At 40.1% G+C, this 12,309-nt stretch overlaps 1 protein-coding gene across 13 annotated transcripts in view; it reads left to right on the top strand.

Annotated features, from left to right (window-relative positions):
• Positions 1-12,309, top strand: part of Sfi1 (SFI1 centrin binding protein) — a 75,395-nt gene that overhangs the window by 1,467 nt on the left and 61,619 nt on the right. For all 13 annotated transcript variants that reach the window (XR_012443589.1, XR_012443590.1, XM_074061399.1 and 10 more), the window contains exon 2: positions 2,242-2,379. Coding sequence is in view for 11 of the 13 variants with exons in the window: in XM_074061399.1 (XP_073917500.1) it covers positions 2,354-2,379 (26 nt within the window). In the remaining 2 variants the exon portion in view is untranslated. The remainder of the gene's footprint in view (positions 1-2,241; positions 2,380-12,309) is intronic.

Genomic DNA, 12,309 nt, shown 5'->3' on the forward strand with positions numbered 1-12,309 from the left:
AGTTTATGCAATGTAGTTTAGTTTATGAACTATGAGAAGTAATAACTGAAACTTAATTTTGGATCTTACAGTATAAATTTCCCCGTTATTGGTTATAGTAGGGTCATTCATTTTTCAGTCGTTATTAGAAATTGCAAAATACTGTAGGAACGTCAGGATTTTTTTTCCAAATTCATATTAAAATTTTATAATAGAAAATAGCCCTGTACTGAGGGGATGTAGCTCAGTAGTAGAATGCTGGCCTGACTTGGGGGGGAGGGTGTCCTGAGTTCAATTCCAGCGCCAGAGAGGGTTGGGGGAGGGAAGAAAGTGCCATGCACTTCTTCTAGATGTTTCTCCTCATGTTATTTATAAACGGGAAGTAAATTTTCTAATGGTATTATTTCCCCATTAGTTTTACACTTTGTATTGACTTATTCGTGGGCTATAAGTACTTAGCTCATCTTTTCAAGGTAAGGTTTTGCAGTAATTTGTGTTAAAGTAATAATCACTATTTCTATTATGTAACAAATATTAACTGTTGAACTGAGTATTGCATTCCATCATTTCCCTCCAAATTTTACCATTGTCTTATTTTCCTATTTGCCTGGTATGCCATGCACAGATCACAAATAATTTTTCTAAATGCTTCAACATTTCTCATATACACCAGTAACTTTCTTGGGATATTCACAAAAGCATCAGTTCCGTCTTTTCCCTAGAAATCCCTACCCCCAACCTAATCTGATAATTCTTTGCCCACTGTACCCACTTCTAATTCAGAGACTTCAGATCTGTTTTGGAATTTGTCTCTTTTTACTATTTTCCTGTATTCACAGTTCCCATTCTCTTCCTCTTCCTTTTCTCTTCCTTTCCTTTGAGTGAACCCAGGGTCTTCCATATGCTAGGCAAGTGTTTTACCACTAAGCTACATCTTCAGCATGCTTGTAATTTTTTTTTTTTTTTTTTTGGCAGTACTGGGGTTTGAACTCACCCTTGCACTTGCTAGGCAGGCATTCTCTCCCTTGAACCATGCTCACCAGCCCTTCTGTACTTTATTTTTCAGTTAAGATCTTGAAGATTTGTCTGGGGTCAGCCTCAGACCTCCATTCTCCTCCCTTGTAACTGGGATCACAGTTGTGTTCCACAGCTCCTGGCTTATTTGTTAAGATGGGAGGGATTGGGGTCTTGATACTGTTTTGCCTGGGCTGGCCTTGAACTTTGATTCTCCCATTCGCCACTCCCTGATTAGCTGGGATTACAGGTGTGAGCCAGTGCACCTGGCTCTCTTCTCGTTTTATAAGGACACCAGTCATAGTTTATTGAGGGCCCACCCTACTCCTGTATGGCCTCAATTTATATCTTACATCTGTAAAGACCCTATTTCCAAATGAGGTCACATTCACAGGTATGGGGAGTTAGGACATCAGCATACCTTTTTTTTGGGGAACCCAGTTCAACCCACAACTCCATTCTTTTTACTAAGAAATAAGTAAAAAACTGTTATTTATTTAGCTCAAAATGTTCTTTTGGTAGAAGTGATTGCTGACTGAAAATGAAAATTCCGCACAGTAATTTCTACTACTGATCAAAAACTGCCTGAAGATTCTTATAGATAACACAGCTATAAAAATGATCAATTAAAAAAAAAATGAAGAAATCATGGACTTTGTAGTGTTCTTGGGAAGGGGAATTCAAAGTGTTGGAATAATACCTGGCCTGAAAGAATGAACCTGTCACACCTTTTGAGTGTAACTTTCTCTCCTCTCAGTTTTAATAACTTTTAATTTTTATTTTTGTGGTAGTATGGGACTTGAATTCAGGGCCTCATGATTGCTAGGCCGGGGCTGTACCACCTGAGCCGCTCTACCAGCCCCAAAATAACTTTTTTTTTTTTTTAAATTCATTTATTCACACACGAATACCAAAGTAACTTTTTGATCATGCAGTTTGAAAAGACTGTTTTAAGTCAGAGGCCTCCATGCCCAGCTAGTTTGAGGAGGAAAAGGGGGTGATTCTCAGTCAGGTGCTCACACGTATAATCCTAGCGACTCAGGAAACAGAGATCAGGAGGATCGTGGTTTGAAGCCAGCCTGGGCAAATACTTTGTGAGACCCTGTCTTAAAAAAAAAAAAAGGCATCACAAAAAAGGGCTGTGGTCAAGGTGTAGGCCCTGAGTTCAAGCCCCAGTACCGGAAAAAAAAAAAGTGACTCCCATGCATTGGCAGATAATCCTCTCTCTTATCCTCCATTTTCTTATAGCTAGAAGAGAAAGATTAAAAAAACAAAAGCCTTTGATTCATCATTAATCTGCTCAGTGAGAAGTATATATCAAGCCACTGGTTGAATTTCCATCAAATGGGTGAAGGCAAGAATGGAAAAGAAGGCTGTTGACTCTAGGTGAGTGACCAGAGATGGCAAAAAAAAAAAAAAAAAAAAGACCAAGATTATGGTCCATGTAAAGGTCTGTAAATACTTGGACATAACAATAATGAATAAAAGAAATTTCTTAAGTCCTGAATAATGAGATTAGAACTATGGGCAAAGATTTTTTTTCTTTAATATTTCTCATCTGTAATACACATATTTCATACTTTATGTTACAAAGACCATTTTAAGCATGTGGAAATATCCATCATTACATTTTTTATTTTTAAGCAGAAGTGAGGATGATTTTCCTGAGGTATTGGCTGTTCTGGGTTGATGGAGTGGCTCAAGTGGTAGAGCATCTGCCTAGCAAGTGTGAGGCCCTGAGTTCAAGCCCCAGTACTGCCCAAAACAACAAAACAAAAAAAGGTTGGCTTCTCTGGTATCTTTGCCCTACTTTTTAAAAATTAGTATATATTGATTCTATAAAGGAGTTACCCTGTGACATTTCACACGTGCATATATTGTACATTGATCAGATTTAACCCACTCTGTTCCCTGTCTACCCCCATTTCATCAGCTTTCAGTGAGTTGTCTTGTGCTACCTTCATACATAGATAAAGTGTATTTCTACATTGTTCCCCCATCATTCTTTCTCTCTCCCCATCTCCAAGTCCCCTCAAGAGAGTTCATCAGTTACAGTCCTGCTTTTGCATAACGTATGTGTATATAGATGTGTACATGCATATGTAGTCAATAGATTTGTATACATATGTAGCCTAAATTATGCACAAGAGGAAATGTGACCTTTGTCTTTCTGAACCTTGCTTACTTAACATGATCTTCAGTTTCTTCCATTTTCCTGCAAACACCATAATTTAATTTTTTATGGCTGAATAATATTTCATTGTGTGTACACACACACACACACACACACGCACACACACACACATATTTTCTTGATCCATTTGTTGGTTGAAGGGTGTCTAGGCTTATTCCAAAGTGTGGCTCTTGTGCTGCAGTAAACATGGGTGTGCAGGTGTCTCTTGTATCCTGACTTAGATTCCTTTGGCTATATCCCCAAGACTGGTATTGCTGGAGCATATGGTCCTTCTTTTTTTTTTTTTTTTTGAGGCGCCTCCATACTGCTTTCCATAGCCACTGCACTAGTTTACATTCTCACCATCATCGTACAAGGGTACCTCCCCTCCTTCCCAGCATCGCCAGCACTTGTTGTTTTTAGGTTTTTTTTGGACATTTCTCTTCTCTATATAAAGATGGGGAGGGAAAAGACAGGTAACTGGAGGGCAAAAGATGGTGGTCAGGGTGGCATGTTGCTCCTTCTGAAGGTGGTAACCGTTCAAAAAAACCCAGAACTTTGGGGGCATTCTTTGAGGAGCGGGCTAAGCAGTCTACCTTTCCCTCCTCTTGGCTTTTAGCTCCACCTTCTGTGGTGTGGAAGAGTCTTCTGCGCCCAGATCCTGCTTCAAGGAGGCTCTTCTCCATAGCCAGCCAGGGAGGCAGGGCTGGTGCTGGTACCACTGCCTCAGGTGAGGGCCTCACAGTTAACACATCCTTACCATGTTGCAGGTTTTTCACCAACATCATGTCACCCCTGGGAGTGTGCATTGTTAATAAGCCCGTTATTCAGATGAAAGGTTTCTGTGTTCTGTGACTCAGCCAAGGACATAGCTGAATGCCTGCCTGTGCCTCTGTCCTTACATTCATTATTCTTGCTCCCAGGGGTCCATATATAAAAGGGTGTCCCTGCCTGACAGTTCAGATCCATCTGGTGCCCTTTGAACTTGAGGAGGCTCTTCGTAAGATGTGGGGTAGGCAGGTACTGTGGGTACTCCCAGGCCCCAGATGGCGTGGGTAGGGCCTCTGTCCCAGTCTTCAGTTGTCGCCCCGACCGGCACTGTTGCTGTCAATGCTGTTGACAGGCTCATCCAGAGAGGCAGCGATGGCAGGTATGGCTGGCAGTTTTGGCTCTTGCTGTTTCTGATACGTGACCCTGTGGTTTTGGAAACAGATCCTCACCTGGTTGTCTGTAAGGTGGATCCTGGCTGCCAGTTGGGCTCTCTTCTTCCCCACCAGATTGTGCTGTTTTGCAAACACTTTCTCCAGCTCTTCCAGTAGCTCCAGGTGTCTCTTAGTGTCCTGAAGGTCCTCAGTAGGGACCAAGTCTGGGGGAGCCCAGAGGCCAGGGCAGTGAACCAGCTCCAAGCCTGTGATGGGGGTAGGGGGATCTGTTGCTGTGTACATAGCATGAGAAATGAGTGAGAAGACCCTGCGCAAGGGACCCTGTTTGAATTCTTGATGATAGCCATTTAGAATGGGTTGAGATAAAATCTCAACGTCCTTTTGATTTGCATTTCCTTAAGGGTCAGGGATGTGAAACATTGCGTCATGTATTTGTTAGCCTTTTATACTTCTGTGAATTGTCTGTTCAGTTCATTTGCCTTCTATTAATTGGGTTGTTGGTTTTTTGAAGTTTAGCTTTTTGAGCTCCTTGTATATTCTAGTTAGTAGCACCTTGTCAGCTATATAACTGGCAAAGAGTTTCTTCCATTCTTTGTGGGCTTATTTCTCGGTCTTCCGTTGGTCTGCATGTCTGCTTTTGTGCCAGTACCATGATAGTTTTGTCCCTGTGGCTCTGTGGTACAGTTTGAAGTCAGGTATTGTGATACCTCCAGCACTGCTCTTTTTGCTGAGGATTGCTTTGGCTATTCAAGGTCATTTGGGCTTCTGTATGAACTGTGGGGGTTGACTTTTCTACCTCTGTGAAGAGTGTCATTGGAATTTTGATGAGGATTGCATTGAACATGTAAATTACTCTCAGGATACAGCTGTTTTCACAATGTTGATTCTACTGACACATGAACAAGGTAGGTTTTCCATCTTCTGATATCTTCTCATTTCTTTCTTTAATGTTTTACAGGTTCTTTTTTGTAGAGGTGTTTTACCTCCTTAGTTAAATTCATTGCTAGGCTTTTTTTTTTTTAGGAGCGTTTGTAAATGACATTGTTTTCCTGATATCTTTCTCTTCTCTTCATTGGTGGTGTGCAGAAAAAATGCTGATATTTGTGTATTGAGTTTGTATCCTACTTTGCTGAAAGTGTTTATGAGATTTAAGAGTTTTTTTGGTGGTATTTTTAGAATCTTTAAGTATAGGATCATGTCACCTGAAAATAGGGACAATTTTGATTTCTTCCTTCCTGATTTGAATCCCTTTAATTTCTTTCTCTTGCCTTATTTTTCTGGCTAGGAATTTTTTTTTTTTTTTTTCTTCAGTGCTGAGGTTTGAAGTCAGGGCCTAAACCTGAGCCACTCTACCAGCCCTTTTTTGTGTTGGGTTTTTTCAAGATAGGGTCTCGCAAACTATTTGCCTAGGCTAGCTTCGAACCAAGATCCTCCCAATCTCTGCTTCCTGAGTCATTAGGATTACAGATGTGAGTCACCTGCTCCTGGCTTTCTGGCTAGGAATTTGAGTACCATATTAAATAACAGTGGGGAAAAGGAACACCCTTGTCTTGTTCCTGTCTTTAGGGGAAATGGCTTCAGTTTTTCTCCATTTAGTATGATGTTGGCTCTGGGTTTATCATATATAATCTTCATTATGCTTAGTATATTTCTTCCTTCCTATTAAGAGCTTTTATCATGAAAGAATGAATTTTATCAAAGGTTTTTTCTGCATCTATTGAGACGATCATATGGTTTTTGTTCTTAATTCTGCTTATGTATTATATCTGTTATTTTGTGTATATTGAACCATGTTTGCATCTCTGGAATGTAACCAACTTGATGGTGTGTGATCTTTTTAATGTGTTGTTGGATTCTGTTATTGGGTTATTGAGAATTTTGCATTTGCATTCATCAGGGATATTGACTTATAACTTTCTGTTTTGTTGTATCTTTTACCCAGTTTTGGAATACTGATGTCATAGGATAACAGGTAGCATTCCTTCACTTTCTATTTTTTTAAAAAGTTTAAGGAGCATTGGTGTTAGTTCCTCTTTAAAGGTCTGGTAGGATTCAGGTCCTGGGATGTTCTTTGTTGGAATATTCTTTATTACTGTTTGAATTTCATTCTTTATTATTGTTTCAGTGTCATTGCATGTTATAGATCTGTTTGAATTGGTTTGGTTTTGTTAGTTCACATATATCAAGAAATTTATCCATCTCTTGATTTTCCAGTTTGTTGGAGTGTAAAGTTTTCAAATTTTCCCTTAGTGATATTCTGAATTTCTTTGGTATCTTGTAATATCCCTCTTTTCATCTCTGATTTTATTAATTTATATCTTCTCCTTTTTTTGGTTAGTTTGGCTGAAGGTTTGTTCATCTTTTTTCTTTTTTTATTTTGGTAGTGTAGGGTTTGAACTCAGGGCTTCATACTTTAGGCAGGTACTCTACTGCTTGAGCTACATTTCCAGTCCCTTTTGCTCTGGTTATTTTGGAGATAGTGTCTAACTTTTTGCCCACACTGGCCTGGACTTTTATCCTCCAGTTTTAGGCTTCCCACTATAGCCGGAATGACAGGTATGCATCACCATGCACAACTTTTTTCTTTTGAGATGGGGTCTCACTAACTTTTTTGTCTTGCTTCAAGCTGTGGTCCTCCCAATCTCAGCCTCCCAAGTAGCTAGGAATGCAGGCATGAGCCACTGCCACCCAGCTTTTGTTTATCTTTTCAAAGAACCATCTCTTTGTTTCATTGATTTGTTGCATTGTTCTTTTGGTGCTCATTGATTTCTGCTCAAATTTTTTTTATTTTTTGCCTTCTACTGGTCTTTGGATTGGCTCATTCTTGCTTTTCTAATGGCTTAGGGTGCATCATTAGGTTGATTGTTTGAGGTCTCTCTGACTTTCTGATATAGGCCTCATGGCTATAAACTTTCCTCTTGGCACTGGCTTTGCTCTGTCTCACAGGTTCTGGTGGGTTGTGTTTTAATTTGCATTGTTTTTTTTGTGACACTAGGGTTTGAACTCAGGGCCTCATTTGCTAGGTGGGTGCTCTACCACTTGAGCCACTCCACCAGCTCTTCATTTTCATTTGAATGTAGAAATTTTTAAATTTCTTTCCTAATTTCTTTAGTGACCCACCAAAGAAATGCAAAAGTGTGTTATTTAGTCTACTCCTCCAGCCTTTGTGTGTGAATGTGTTGGGTATTCTCAAAATAGGGTTTCTCAAACTTTTGCCCAGGGCTGACTTCAAACCGTGATCCTCCAGGTCTCTGCCTCTCGAGTAACTAGGATTACAGGCGTGAGCCACAGGTGCCTGGCACCTCTCACTTTTCTGTGTAACCCAGCTGTGCATTCATAGATGCTGTAGTTTAGATTTGCTTGTGGATTTTTTGAAGCAGGGTTGTAAACTATTTTTATTTTCTTCACATAAGATTTTCTTTTTAAAACTAAATTCTCCCAAAACTAATGAGCCAATAAAGAAATGGGCAAGTGAACTAAACAGAACTTTCTCAAAAGAAGAAACTCAAATGGCCAAAAAACACATGAAAAAATGCTCACCATCTCTAGCAGTAAAGGAAATGCAAATTAAAACCACACTAAGATTCCACCTCACCCCTGTTAGAATAGCCATCATCAGCAACACCAACAACAACAGGTGTTGGCGAGGATTCGGGGAAAAAGGAACCCTCTTACACTGTTGGTGGGAATGTAAACTAGTACAACCGCTCTGGAAAAAAATTTGGAGGCTACTTAAAAAGCTAGACATCGATCTACCATTTGATCCAGCAATACCACTCTTGGGGATATACCCAAAAGACTGTGACACAGGTTACTCCAGAGGCACCTGCACACCCATGTTTATTGCAGTGCTATTCACAATAGCCAAGTTATGGAAACAGCCAAGATGCCCCACTACTGACGAATGGATTAAGAAAATGTGGTATCTATACACAATGGAATTTTATGCAGCCATGAAGAAGAACGAAATGTTATCATTCACTGGTAAATGGATGGAATTGGAGAACATCATTCTGAGTGAGGTTAGCCTGGCCCAAAAGACCAAAAATCGTATGTTCTCCCTCATATGCGGACATTAGATCAAGGGCAAACACAACAAGGGGATTGGACTATGAGCACATGATAAACGCGAGAGCACACAAGGGAGGGGTGAGGATAGGTAAGAAACCTAAAAAATTAGCTAGCATTTGTTGCCCTTAACGCAGAGAAACTAAAGCAGATACCTTAAAAGCAACTGAGGCCAATAGAAAAAGGGGACCAGAAACTAGAGAAAAGGTTAGATCAAAAAGAATTAACCTAGAAGGAAATCAATGTGAGTCAATGCCCTGTATAGCTATCCTTATCTCAACCAGCAAAACCCCTTGTTCCTTCCTATTATTGCTTATACTCTCTCTACAACAAAATTAGAAATAAGGGCAAAATAGTTTCTGCTGGGTATTGAGGGGGTGGGGGGGGAGAGGGAGGGGGTAGAGTGGGTGGTAAGGGAGGGGGTGGGGGCAGGGGGGAGAAATGACCCAAGCCTTGTATGCACATATGAATAATAAAAGAAAAAAAAATTTTTCTTTTTACCCAGGCACCCGTGGCTCATGCCTGTAATCCTAGCTACTCAGGAGGTAGAGATCAGAAGGATTGAGGTTTGAAGCCAGCCCAGGCAAATAGTTCGCAAGACCCTCTCTCAAAAAAAACCTTCACAAAAAGAAAGGGACTGTCGGAGTGATCAGTGTAGGCCCTGAGTTCAAGCCCCAGTACTGCAAAAAAAAAAAAAAAAAAAATTTTTTTGTGGGGTGGTCACTGGGTTTTGAACTCAGGGCCTCATTCTTGCTAGGCAGGTGCTCTGCCGTGTGAGCCATTCCTCCAACGCTTTTTGCTTTTAGTTATTTTTTGGATTTTTGCCCCCCCAGCCTCAGACCATGATCCTCCTACCTATGCCTCTTGAAAAACTGGGATTACAGGTGTATACCACCGTGCCTGACTTGCTTGCTTTTTTTTTTTTTTTTTTTTTTCAAATAGAGCCTTGCTAACTTTTTTTGCTCAGGCTGTCTTCAAACCGTGATGCTCCCATCTTTGCCTCCCAAGTAGCTAGGATTACAGGTGTGCACCATCACGCCTGGCCTGGATTCTGTGTTGTAATCTACTCTGGCAATCTTTGTCTTTAGTTAGCATTTTTGGGTCAGTTACAGTAAAAGTAATTACTGATCTGTATTATAGGTTTGAATTTATATTCTGATTTTGTGCTTTGTATTTGTTTTATCTGTTCTTGCTTTTATTTTTTTGTTTTGTTCTGTTTTTTTGAATCAGGGTCTCACTGAGTAGCCCAAGCTAGCCTCGAACTCATAATCTTCCTCCCTCTGCCACCCAAGTGCTAGAATTAGAGGCCTGTGCTACCAAGTTCAGCTTCTTGTTTCTTTTCTTTCCTTTCTTTACCTACTTTTGCGTTAAATTTTTTTCTTTCTCTTTTTCTTTTCTTTCTTTTTTATTTGTGGTACTGTGGCCAGGATCTCCTCTCACACTAGGCAAGTGCTCTACACTTGAGCACATTCCCAGTTCTGGGTTAAACAGTTATCATTGCATTGTCTTCCTCATTGGAGGGTGTAATACACTTTTCTCTATTCTCTCGTAGGAAACATAACATATTACATTTCAAGGTTGGTTTTACTCCCAGTGCTTCTTATGCCACTCTTGAGCTTTATCCCTCCTGGTCTACATTGCTGCCAGCTGTTCTGTTTCTTTTCAGATCTCCTATCTACTTCATTTTTTCCAGATCTTGTTTTTTTTTTGAGGTTGCCCAGGGGTTTTATTTTATTATTTTTTTTAAGAAATACATTTGTATTATTTCATAAGTTTTTTTATCTTTTCCCTTTTTATTTCTTTTTTTTTTTTCATTTTTCTTTTATTATTCATATGTGCATACAAGGCTTGGTTCATTTCTCCCCCTGCCCCCACCCCCTCCCTTACCACCCACTCCGCCCCCTCCCGCTCCCCCCCCTCAATACCCAGCAGAAACTATTTTGCCCTTATCTCTAATTTTGTTGTAGAGAGAGTATAAGCAATAACAGGAAGGAACAAGGGGTTTTGCTGGTTGAGATAAGGATAGCTATACAGGGCATTGACTCACGTTGATTTCCTGTGCGTGGGTGTTACCTTCTAGGTTAATTCTTTTTGATCTAACCTTTTCTCTAGTACCTGTTCCCCTTTTCCTATTGGCCTCAGTTGCTTTTAAGGTATCTGCTTTAGTTTCTCTGTGTTAAGGGCAACAAATGCTAGCTAATTTTTTAGGTTTCTTACCTATCCTCACCCCTTCCTTGTGTGCTCTTGCTTTTATCATGTGCTCATAGTCCAATCCCCTTGTTGTGTTTGCCCTTGATCTAATGTCCGCATATGAGGGAGAACATACGATTTTTGGTTTTTTGAGCCAGGCTAACCTCACTCAGAATGATGTTCTCCAATTCCATCCATTTACCAGCGAATGATAACATTTCGTTCTTCATGGCTGTATAAAATTCCATTGTGTATAGATACCACATTTTCTTAATCCATTCGTCAGTAGTGGGGCATCTTGGCTGTTTCCATAACTTGGCTATTGTGAATAGTGCCGCAATAAACATGGATGTGCAGGTGCCTCTGGAGTAACAGTCTTTTGGGTATATCCCCAAGAGTGGTATTGCTGGATCAAATGGTCAGATCTTGTTTTTTTTTTTTTTTTTAATCATGATAAAATACACATAACATGAGTTCCTCTCCCCCTTTGCTAGTGGTACTGGGGTTTGAATACAGGACCTTGAGCTTGCTAGGTAGGTGCTCTATCACTTGATAGAGCCCAAATTTCCTCATTTTAACCATTTTTATGCACACAATTCAGTGGTGTTAATCGTATTGTATAACCGACATCACCATCCATTTCCTGAACCTTTTCATCATTCTAACTACAAACTCTGTGTCCTTTAAACAAGAGCTCCTCTCTTCCTCCAGCCCCTGGCAAACTGTTCTTCTTTCTGTTTCTGTGAATATGCTTGCTCTAGGTACCTCCTACAGCTGGAATCACAGAATGTTTGTCCTTTTATGCCTGGCTTATTTCACTTAGCATATTTCAGGGGCTCATCCATTTTCTTTTTCCTCTTCTCTTCTTCCTACTTTTTTTCTTCTTTTTTTGCAGTGCTGAGGAGCAAACCCAGGGCCTCCTGCATGCTAGTCAAGTGCCATACCACCAAGTCACATTTCCAGCCCCTCATTCTTTTTAGGGCTGAATTACACTCTAGTTTGTGGCTGTGCCACTTTTGATTATTCATTCACCTGTTGATGGACAGTAAGTTGTTTGCACATTTTGGCTGTTGTAAATAATGCTCCTACCTCACTTTTCTTTTGTTCGATGTTGCCCGGGCTGGTTTGGAACTCTTGCGCTCAGGTGATTCCCCTGCCTCAGCCTCCTGAGTAACTGGGACCATGAGCATGCTCCACGTCACCTATTCCTTCTGTAGAGTTGCCTCTGCTTTGCAAATGTGTTCAGGTGTTACTTTTATTTCTTTAAATATAGTTAACTTAGTTGTTTTAAAGTCTACATCACTCTGTGGGGGAGAGTACACGTTACTCTGATTTTCTCCTAATAGCAATGACTGTTTATTTGCTAATTGAGTGTTTATGGTGACTTTACATAATATAACTGCTGCAAATAATAAGAATTCAGTATATGTGTGTGTGTGTGTGTGTGTGTGTGTGTATACATAGATGCATATATGCATTTTCCCCTGGACCATTTGAGAATAATTTGTAGTCAGTTGTCCCCAAAATACTATTGATGGAAAAGTTAAAACAACCAAATATAATGCTTGATTGTAATCCCAGCACTCAGGATGCTAAAGCAGAAAGATTGCAAGTTTGAGGTTGGCCTGGGCTACAGAGCATGATTTTGTCTTAGAAAACCAAAACCAACAAGCATCACCAACAAAAAACCCAACCAAATTTGAGAAAGACTTCTTTTTTTAT

This window comes from Castor canadensis, chromosome 18 (assembly GCF_047511655.1).
Source record: "Castor canadensis chromosome 18, mCasCan1.hap1v2, whole genome shotgun sequence".
Taxonomy (NCBI): domain Eukaryota; kingdom Metazoa; phylum Chordata; class Mammalia; order Rodentia; family Castoridae; genus Castor; species Castor canadensis.